Source organism: Pelodiscus sinensis, chromosome 2, assembly GCF_049634645.1.
Source record: "Pelodiscus sinensis isolate JC-2024 chromosome 2, ASM4963464v1, whole genome shotgun sequence".
NCBI lineage: Eukaryota > Metazoa > Chordata > Testudines > Trionychidae > Pelodiscus > Pelodiscus sinensis.
The window spans coordinates 201,659,807-201,670,658 of NC_134712.1; the positions used below are offsets into that span (position 1 = coordinate 201,659,807).

Here is a 10,852-nt window from a genome sequence, read left to right on the forward strand (position 1 = left end):
GTTCAGCCCCAGAGCAGTAGTACCAGGCAAGCCTCTGCACCTGCATTTGAAAGTCAAAACTACTCTCACGAGAAGAATGCAATCTGTTTTCACAAGCAAATAGCTCTCAGTGGTATCAAGGCTGCTTCTGCTCTTCGGTAACCAGCTCCCTGACAATCCCTAAACCTTCCTATTCTGCACAGAGAACAGCTCTGGCATAGGAAAGAGTCTGACCAAACACCTCTTTTATTCTTCAAAACCAGCACCAGAAGTGAAGGTGACCCAGGAGACTAATCCATTGTGTACTTTAGTCCGTATAGATAGAACATTTGCAGCATCCATACAGTTCTGCCAACTATAGTGCAAGCAAGTAGGACAGATAAATCTAAAATATTAATGAGGCCATCTCATAGCAAGGAAGGACACAATCTTAGCCGTACATGAGGCTTGTTCCCCCTGTTGTTCTTCTAGAATAACAGAGATCCAAATGGCATCCATAATTATTAAGGTAAACTTTTCCTTCTTTGGCTCACACACAAACCAAACTAATCGAGATGTGTCTTTGCAACTGGCATCAAATTCACCAATATTTCTTTTTCATGGAAGGATCTGTCACACCATAAAGGTGTCAAAACATATCATAATTAACTATCATTGGGATCTGTTTCTTATTCTGTAAACCATTCAACAGATCATCTTGTTGCTTGTCTACTCGGTAATTCTAATCAAGCTGCAGAAAAGATTAACTCGATGTTAAATTTGCACCCAAAATCAATGCTTCTACTGTGGCTGGGATTCCATACTTCCTTTTTTTATTAACAGGTCCACTTCAGATGACCACATTTCAGTTTATATTCTTTGGGTGTATCTACACTGCAGTGTTTTTCTGGAAAAACATCAATTTTTCCAGAAAAACAATACTTGCATCCACACTGCCATTGAGTTCTTTCGACAGAAAGTCAAAAGAACGGAGGGGGGGGGGGGGTTCCAACGGCGGTAAACATCATTCTATGAAGAAAAAGCCTTTTTGGAAAAAGACGTGTGTGGACTCAGAAGAGGGAGTTCTTTTGAAAGAAGAGGACTCCAGGAAATAACACAGGTGCCCTAGTGGCTACTCCATCCAGACTAATCACAATTTAAATGTGAGATAGCGTCCAATCAATGTGAACGCTATCTTTCAAAAAAGCACATCGCTTTTTCATTGCACTTTTTCTGTGTGGATGCTCTCTTTCAAATAAGCTTTTCTGAAAGATCTCTTCTGGAAAAGCTTCTTCTGAAAGAAGCTTGCAGTCTCGACATAGCCTTTATCAAGAAAATGGCTTTTCTTGAATAATTCGTATATACTAAGCACATTTTATTTAAAAACTTATTGTAAAATCTTGACATATACCTATATCCTGTTGTGTATGCTCTCCCCAGCTGTTACACTCAACTCCTGATAAGAACCATTTAACCTTACAGAAAACATATTTGTATAATCGCAATGTATTAGTATGTAAAGTCTAATCCAAAAGTCCATTGAAGTCAGTGAAAAAGATTCCTCAAGGTTTTGGATTAAGCCCGTAGATATTAATGATGATATAAATGAAGCAGCCAGATATTTAGAAAACTGTAAGGTCAAACATTCATGATCATTTGATAAGATATAAAGCTAGTACAAAAAAATGTGTCTTAAATGCTGAGTACAAGCTGAATGTATTACATTCTTTTTATTTATTACAAAAAGCATGTGGTTGCATAGATAAAAGATTGACTATGATTCCACGGTGATTTCAGTATTGCCAACCCCAACCAATCAAATATTTTGAATTAGTCAGGCCCATCAAAACAAAATTGTGCAGTTGCCTTAAAAATCATTAGAATTTTTTTTAAAACACTACATATTTCAGATTTAAATAGCTGAAATCATGAAATCTATGATTTTTTAAAATATTCTATGAGCATGAAATTGACCAAAATGGATCATGAATTTGGTAGGGCCCTACTCATGGTTAAGGTTATTTAAATAGATCCTGAATAATTAGATTCTTTCCCTGGCATTGCCACAACATTCTTATGTGACCCTGGGCATATCAGTTTTCAGAGAGTTGGTCACTAATGGTGTGTTCCTTGTTTTCTGTGTGTCTGACTTGAGGCACTGGGCTTCAATTTCCGGAAGTGCTGCTATAGTTTCAATCAATGTGAGCTGTGAATTAAACATATCAAATGCTTCTATGTACTCTGAAAAATCAAGTCCTAGATGTGTCAGGTTGTCAGAAGTATCCACTAATTTTGGGTGCCCAATCTCTTGATGCCTAAACTTGCCATCTGTAAAATGAGGATAACAGCCCTCCATCTCAGAGGCATGTTGTGCTAAGAAATGAACATTTGTGAAGTGCTCAGAAGCAATAGCAATAAGTGCCACAGAAAAACTCTGTTGAAATAATTAATTAATAATTAATAATTCAGTTTTCAGAAAGGTATTTGAGCAGTGTGCAATAAATGAGCCCACACAATGAGGATATAACAAATTATGGAACAGCTGCTCATTAAGGGTATGTCTATATTAGGAAATTATTTTGAAATAATAACTCCCAAAATAACTATTTCGAAATAGCATGCCCACACTACAGAGAAGCCTCAAAATTAGTCTGAGGCAGACTCCCTTAATGTGGACATGCTAACTGGACATAGAGCCCCAGGAAGTACTGGGGAGTAATTACTCTGAATGACTCTGGGGAGTAGTTATTTCAAAATAGCAGCAGTGGAGCAGCCATACTACCAAATAACTATTTTCAAAATAAGTGCTATTCCTCGTAGAAAGCAGGAGTTATATTCCAAAATAACCAGCCCCTTATTTTGAAATAACGGACTTGGTAGTGTGGATGCTCTGCTTTTTATTTTGAAATAAGGGGAGTTATTTCAAAATAGCTTTCTAGCGTAGACCAGGGCTAAGTGAGCACTATCCATTCTGTGCACTGGAAAGGAATGAGTCATGGTCTGGTGAAAAAAACATTATGTGATCATGTAATTAAAGACTACATCTCATAAGGTATATGCACCACACATCCTTAGTTCTGGCATTCCATGGCTTGACTTTTTATTTTTAATAGCATTCCTTTAGCACAGATTTTGGGATGAGAGAATGGGAGATTATGGGTGCATGTGTTTCAAAAGATGCTGTTACTGAAAAATCGGTGCGTGAGGCAACTGTCTGGGTCATCAGTTTCACAAAGGAGACAGACTCTGTGTCAAATCAGTTCAAATCCAGCCTCCTTTACTAGTAGCGAAAAGTAAATGCCATGCGATGGATGATCTGTTCACTATAAGAAACAAATTTGTGGAAGTTTGTGGTCTACCTCCCTCCAGTTCTCAATGGACAAGTCTCCATATCACACCAAAACAATAACATTGTAATTGGCATACATACAAGGGGTTTCTACAGAATGACCAGAAACAAAGCAAGCACGAAAACAGTTATCCAAGCAACCCAGAGATGGTCCTATTGGAGCAAGGTTGAATAGGTACCTTGGTAGAACTGGGTGGTGACTCGTGCTCTGCCAGTATTTATGTTTGTAATGGGGTTGAAACTCACTGCCTTTGCACCTCTTGCTGGTCACACTGGGAATCAGCTTAAACATCAGCAGGACACCCCTTTCTGCCATCATTGCTCTGTGCTCTCTCCACTCTCTGCTCTTGACCTGTGTCACTTCCAGGATCATAGCATTCCTTCCAGGACACTGTCTCTGGCAATAGCCACATTGGTTTCTCATCCACCTTTCAGGGTAGCAGCAGTCCTCAGTCTTGCACCAGCCACTGTGGCCAACTGCAGCTTCAGTCTGGCCCCTCACCTCAGAAGCAAACCATAGCCTGTCCAAGCCATATGCCAATAGGAAGGGGGAGACACAGGCACGTCCACTACTCTGGGTCCCAGCCCAGGGACCCTCTGGCAGCAGCCTTATTCTGCCCTCCTTTACTCCCGTCTACAGCCTCCTGATCCCCGGTTCACTTCCCCTGTGACATCAGTACCTACTTGGTCCTTGTGTCAATGCCTGCAGCCTGGCAGAAATCCAGATGGCGTCTCTCTCCCTCTCCCCTGAGCCAACCAACCACTGCTCTCTCTCCAAAGTGCTCCTCTGGGTACCAGTCCTGCACCCTCCCTGATAGGACCCAACTGCCCTCCTCTTCTACTGAGCAGCTCCTTATAAGTAGGACTGCCCCAAAAAACTGCTCTTTCATTGGCTCCCTCTAACCTCCTCTCTGATTGGCCAGGGCTTTGCACAGGCTCCCACTAGCCTGCTTTACCCCCTTCCAGTAAGAGTGGGGCAGCCACCCACTACAATGCTGTAGTGTTTATCTTTTGGTAGATAAACAAAGGCCTTCAGTCTCCAGAGATTTCAATCTGGCATTTCCCCCACATTCTTTAAATGGTGAGGAGAGAAAACCCTATAAAGAAATAGCTATTTATATAATAATAAATTAATTCATATAATAATGACTTGAGGGAAAAAATTCCACTCTCCTAAGTAATTACATATGTTTATATTATATTTCAGTTCCATAAATAATAACAATAAAGTTATGTTGAAATTACATTATAGTTTTCACACAACCTGATAAAAATCCAGGACATTCAATAACACGTGCCCTATTCTCATTTCCCCCAATCCCAGGTTACTGACTAAAGAATAAAGTGCTGGTCATAAAACTGTGTAACATGATGAATCACATCACACCCCAACTTCAGCTATACATTTAATTTGTCTATGATTTATCCAAAACTTCACTTTTGACATTCACTTTTGGTCATTTAGTCCCTTATGGGGAAATACCCACAATTATTTTCTTAAAACCTTTCAAATGCTATGTAATCGAATTGAACATTACTGGCAGAATGCTCCCAGCTTTAATTTCTTTTGCCCAAAATGCACATTTTCTCCCTTGTATCCTACATCAAGGAACTGCACTGCAATGGACGTCACATTTCTCAGAAAACTCCCTATCCTGCAATCTGATCTGTTCAGGCAGATGCCTATTCCAATTCAGAGTCCTCCTGATGTCACACCGGGATATAGTGGACCGTCCACAGAGTCAGGTTGTCGGATCGGTTCCTAAAATTGTCTCAGGGACCAGATTCTGATGTCAGTAGGGGCGTTAATTCCTTTAACTTCGATGAAGTTATTCTGAATTTAGACAGAGATCAGAATCTGTCTCCTGGGTGTAACTCCAATAGTTCACTAACTCTGAAAACAGATGGTGCTGAAAACATATGTCATCAACACAAGGAATTTATACTGCATGCTAAGGTCATGCTTTTGCAGAAAGCTAATCTGAATCTTGGGATTTCAGGGGGTCTCTTAGATTCTAAATTCCAATCAATCCACTTCAACAAAAACTCTGGAATAGTTGCTTTTATTTCTTTCAATAAGCTGTAATGCTTACATACAAACTCCCAGCTCCCTGTCTCTATTTTGTCTTCCTCAGCTGATATAGTGAAGCAATACACTTGGTGTGTGGCAGGAGCTTGCAGAGGGCTAGCTGCTTGAGGCCTTGCTCAGACAAGTCATCTCTCTCTCTCTAGATCCATATCTCTAGTCTGTTTCTAGCCTGGGCGCTTCTATCTCCGTAATATTCCAAAGGCCTTTTCTGACGCTCCAGATTGTCAGGAGCTTTCATCATCTTGCATCTTGACTTCTGCAATCTCCTCTTCTCTGGTCTTTATGCCGGATACATTGTCTCCTAGTCCATTCAAAACACTGCTACTAGTATAAACTTTTTGACTCATTGCTCTGCCCACATCATCTGCAGCTTTGGGTCACTCAGCTTCCACTTCACCTCTGGATCAAATGCAAGCTCTTGGTCTTTGCCTTTATGATCTTTCACCATTTAGCTATTCCCTAGCTATCAGGTCTACTAACTTATTAAGACATCAGCCCTCTCCTTCACTTCAGCCAGCTCCATTTATCTGCTTTTCTCTATGTTTCCCTCTATGCACAAGCAAAGTTAGAATCATAGAATCATAGGACTGGAAGGGACCTCGAGAGGTCATCGAGTCCAGCCCCCCGCCCTCAAGGCAGGACCAAGCTCCATCTACACCATCCCTGACAGATGTCTATCTAACCTGTTCTTAAATATCTCCAGAGAGGGAGATTCCACCACCTCCCTTGGCAATTTATTCCAATGTTTGACCACCCTGACAGTTAGGAAGTCAAAAACTGTAAAGTCCCCTTCTGTCATCCTTTGTAGCTTAATGCCTGCTCTGTGGTGATCCCTACAATCACTCCCATCTGCCATTTTGTAAGGTAAGTGACGAGCTGAGAGCTCTGCTAACTTTAGTCATCATTTTATTGTAACCTCTAACCTACACCCTCCAACAGCTTAGCTATTGTGTCTGACTTGTGAAGTGCAGACCCACTGGAATAGAGGCTGGTTTGTGTATCGGTATGTTGCCCAACAAAATGGGGCCTCACTTCTGGATTAGGGGTTCATGAGCATTACTTCAATGATAAACATCCAGAGCTAAGACAGAGGTAATATTGGTAATTTGTAGAAAGCTACAGGAATATATCAAGTAGAGAGTACATCAGCCCTCCCAGACTCGAAGAGCACTGTTGCCATTTGATATTCATACCAGTGCTTTGAGCTCTAGAACTCATCTACCTCATTTATTTTGGGCCCAAGAGACACCAGATTTGCTGTCTGAGCAAGTGAGCTGTTAGTATTTTGTGGGAAGCTGTATTTTTATAAGTTTGGGATGGTTGCTCTAGTAAGCCATTGGTTTGTGGGTTTTAAACCCTAATCCTGTATATTTTCAATGACTCATCCAAGCACCTGGACTTGTGGTGTAAATGCTTTTAAAGAAACGTGAAAACTAAATATTTACTAGGCTCTTTGAAGATGTAGTCCCTATACAAGTGCTAGATGTTGTTTTTAAACTATGTAGAATCTGTGACGGGAAAAAAAACCTTGGACACACAAATTGAGGTTCAAAAATTAATGTGAAGCGCTGGCAAAATTTAAGGATAAGAATAATAATTCAAATGATCACTGTGCAATTACTTTATGTCTGGTTAACACAAACACAGAGCATGATCATCTAAATCAACCACAGAGCTCTTCTGGAAAGGTTGCAAAGCAACTTCTTACAAAGAAGTTTCTTTCTCCTTCTAAAATATGTCTGAAATAATAGATCAATGAATTTACTTTATACAGCTTTAAAATAAAAAGAACATTAATATTTTAGCTTATATTCCTTGGAAAGAGCTAAAAACAATTTTACAGCTGAACAGAACTAGCATGGCCTCCTTAGATTATAACCATGTACCTTTCCCATTAGAACATCTCATTTGTCCAATTATATTTCATTCAAACCTTAATAGATGACTCTGTAATAATCTTTCCTTAATATGTTAGTGTATTCTGTACTCATTGTGATGCAATCAAGGATTAGTTGCTTGCTTGTTTGGCTCTTTGTGTTTTGTCTCCTAAAATCTTTAATTTAAAATTTGCACCAAACAAACAAAAACCTCCAAGAACATCAATCTGAGTTTGAGGAGCCTAGGCTAACTAACTGACATGTCTTCCATCTATTTTAGCTTCATACATCAGTGGAAATGTTGAGGGAGATTTACAGAGCTGAAGATTTCCAGTCCTCAACTCAGGTTGCTTCATTTTCTAAGGTAAATATATTACTGGTAAGGTTCTTTGCAATAGAAACAATTTGTTGCCCCCCTCCCCCATCAACAACCTTAAACTAATTTTACCTCTGTATCTTTAAACAAAACAAACCTTCAACTGTACAAAATGAAAGTGAGTATGTTTAGTTCCTTTGCAGATAAATCACCCATTGATTTTAATTATTCATCTTCTGCTGTTTGGACAGTTCTGAATTTGAACTCTTCAGCTTCTTGTGTTACATACTTGTCAATTTCCATAGTGCTCGCTGATGGTCTTGTTTTATAGCAAATGTTTACTTCAACATATGCACAATAAATCACCACACCGTTGGGCTACACTCTCTACTTTTTTTCACTCTAGCAAGAGTGACCTGAATCTCCCTGCTATTGCTGTGTCTTTATTATTAGATATTTAACTCAGTAAGGTAAAGGCACAAAACGCCACCAAACCTTTGACATAACATTGGAAGAACTAACCATGCGAGTAAAATAAGATGATGAAGAGGGTTCGCTTTAATTTGTGAGGAAAGGGGCAGGATAAAGCCAGGACACACATTTATTTGAAAGCACCATATTTCGCCTCTTATTGCATACTGGTGGGCTGTCGGACAGTGAGTAGTTGCAGAATGTCGCTTACCTGTTGCGTCGCTAATGCTCCTGAGTTCCGGGAGCTGTCCAATGTACCGAGTTTCTAGTCGGTATACCTTCAAGACGGTGTCCCAAAGCAGGTGGTGAACCAGCCTCTTCTATTCTCTCCTGCTCACACCTAACTGTGCTGGCTTAGCGCTTTTCTGATTTGCTTTGAAATTCCGGGCTTGCTTCACATACAAAACCCGTAAGGAGGAGTGTGTGTATTGGGGGGGGGGGGGGGGGGACTCATTCTTCGCCGAAAAAGATACTTGGTTTGCCACAGCTGTGCAGTGTGTTGGCAAGGGGAGGAGAGCTTTGTTATCGATCGGAAATGTTTGCAGTCCTGTAGCCAAACAGGAAGGATGGTCCCCGTTTGGTTGGTTGGCTGGTTTTCTTTTGTTAGTTTCTGGGGATTTTTTGAAGTGATGGGGTTTGAGTTTCCCCCATACATTAAAGGCTAAGTAGCCCAAAGGCGGCCGTGGTGTGCTGTTGATAAGCATTTGGAGATGCTTTTCCAAAATAATTGCCGGCTAAGGCCCAAAGGGTTCCTCATATACAAAAGCTATATAGTAGGACATAGATAAAGAAATGTAATTCCAATGGAGTGTGCATATCTCCATATAGCAGGTGTGTGTGAACTGGAAAATGCAACCCTCCTACCCCCACAACCGCCTAAAATTCTAACTCGATAAAAGCAAAGGCAATCCGCAGGCCTCGGCTACAATAAACTCCTATTATCTCATTCAGCTGGATCCCTTGAATGGGACGATGCTAAACGCCTACGGAAGACAGAGTTTTCCACCCAGTGCTTTGAGATCAGCTGGAACAAAACGGGCTTTCCAAGGCGGTGTTTTCCTGCCCCGCTGGGTAGACGTTTGAGCTCTAGCTGAAGGGGGGGGGGGGGGGGGGGAGAGCCGATTCCAACAGTTACTGTTGGGAATGCAATCCGGGGTCCCCTACAATGCTTGCTTAGGCTAATGGAGGTCCTGGCATTCAGCTCTCCTGGCACCGGGATACAGGGTAAACATTCCCCGGTGACCCTCTGCGTGCAGGTCCCCTCTCCAAAAGCTCATTAAAAGCCTCAGTGCACTTGTCGGCCATCAATTGCCCGGCGCGGGGGCTCGCAAGGTGCAGAGCGAGAGCTCGCTGCAGCTAGCCGGGAAAGGAGCCCCGTGGCGAGCAGACTTGGCCGCTCGGACTTGAAAGCGGCTGGGGAGCGCTTGGTGGCGGGCGCGTAAAGAGGAGACAAAAGCGCTCAGCAGGTAAGCGCGAGGGAGGGCTGCCAAGCAGGACCTGTCCCTGATGGCGGTGACAGGCTGGCAGCCGCGGGGACCGCTCGCTTTGGCATGTCCACGCGTCCCCCGCGGGCTGCCTGTCTCATCTCATCAGCCGCGAGGGGAGACGTGCCAGAGGCTTCCTTTGGGGGCCCGCTAATCCCCTGATCTCCAGGGTTATAAATATTCACGCCCCGGCGCCGTGCGGCTGGGATGGGACCAGACAAGCCCTCGGGGAAGTGAGACATCAACCACCGGCCCCGGGAGCACCGATGAAAGACCCCGCCGAGCCCAGTCAATGGCGTATCAGGACGGGCTGGTGCTGGACTTCGTGGCCGATCTCTCCCTGGGGGCTGCGGAGTGCCACCCCCGAGGGGTGCCCAGCCTGGACCTGTACGGCTTCCCCTCCGGACCTCCGTTTGGGGAGCGAGCCCTGGCTCTCCGGCAGGGGCTGCCCCTGGTCCCGCTTGAGGATGGCGAGCCCGAGGAAGAGGAGGAAGAGGAGGAGGAGGAGAGGATGGGGGGCACCTCTCTGCTGGACAGACCCAAGAGAAAGCGAGTCATCACCTATGCCCAGCGCCAGGCGGCCAACATCAGGGAGCGGAAGAGGATGTTCAACCTCAACGAAGCCTTCGATCAACTGAGGAAGAAGGTGCCCACCTTCGCCTACGAGAAGCGCCTCTCCAGAATAGAGACCTTACGCCTGGCCATAGTCTACATCTCCTTCATGACTGAGCTGTTGGACAGCTGCAACAAGAAGGAGGCGAGCTAGGGAGCCGAGGACGCAGTGGTTCTCCATCCAGGGAGGGAGGCGGACAGCACCATAGCCCAGGCAGGCAAGAGAAAGGACGGGGTGTGGCAATTTATCACAGGCACTGCTCTTGGCTGGCTGGTTAGTGTGTTGGGTCACCCAGCGGATCCTCGGGATGATGGGATAAGACCAAACCAAGGGGCACCCGGGGAGGGCGAGCAGGGAGGAGAGCACCACGCTCTGCCCATTTATCGAGTGGGACTTTGGAAAAGAAACGCGCGATGGGTTTTTTTTGTTTGGCTCTTTTTGCTTCAAACGCTGCAACCTGCTGCCCGTGGGAAAGGTCTGAGCCTCCCCGCGCTGAAAGGGACCTGGTGGCTTTCAAGGGGGTTTCCCTGAAGGCGTCCGTGCCTCTCAGAGATGAGGACTACGTGCTTTCCACAGGCCGCCGATGCAACGTTAGCGGGGCCGGCGTCCAAGTCCCTAGTCTGTCCCTAGCCTGGCAAGTCAACCGAACGCCTCGCATGCCAGCGGAACAGCACAATGTGCCCCGGGCGCGGAGC

The 10,852-nt window shown here is 44.0% G+C and overlaps 1 protein-coding gene across 1 annotated transcript; it reads left to right on the forward strand.

Moving 5' to 3' along the window:
- The first annotated feature begins 9,397 nt into the window (after nucleotides 1–9,397).
- On the forward strand, nucleotides 9,398–10,643 carry FERD3L (Fer3 like bHLH transcription factor). The gene has a single exon (XM_075919813.1). The coding sequence runs from the start codon at nucleotides 9,837–9,839 to the stop codon at nucleotides 10,308–10,310; it is 474 nt and encodes a 157-aa protein (XP_075775928.1). The 5' UTR covers nucleotides 9,398–9,836; the 3' UTR covers nucleotides 10,311–10,643.
- The last annotated feature ends 209 nt before the right edge of the window (nucleotides 10,644–10,852 follow it).

Bases quoted from the DNA above. Each gene is read 5' to 3' on its own strand.
- FERD3L (XM_075919813.1), top strand. From the start codon at position 9,837: ATGGCGTATCAGGACGGGCTGGTGCTGGACTTCGTGGCCGATCTCTCC.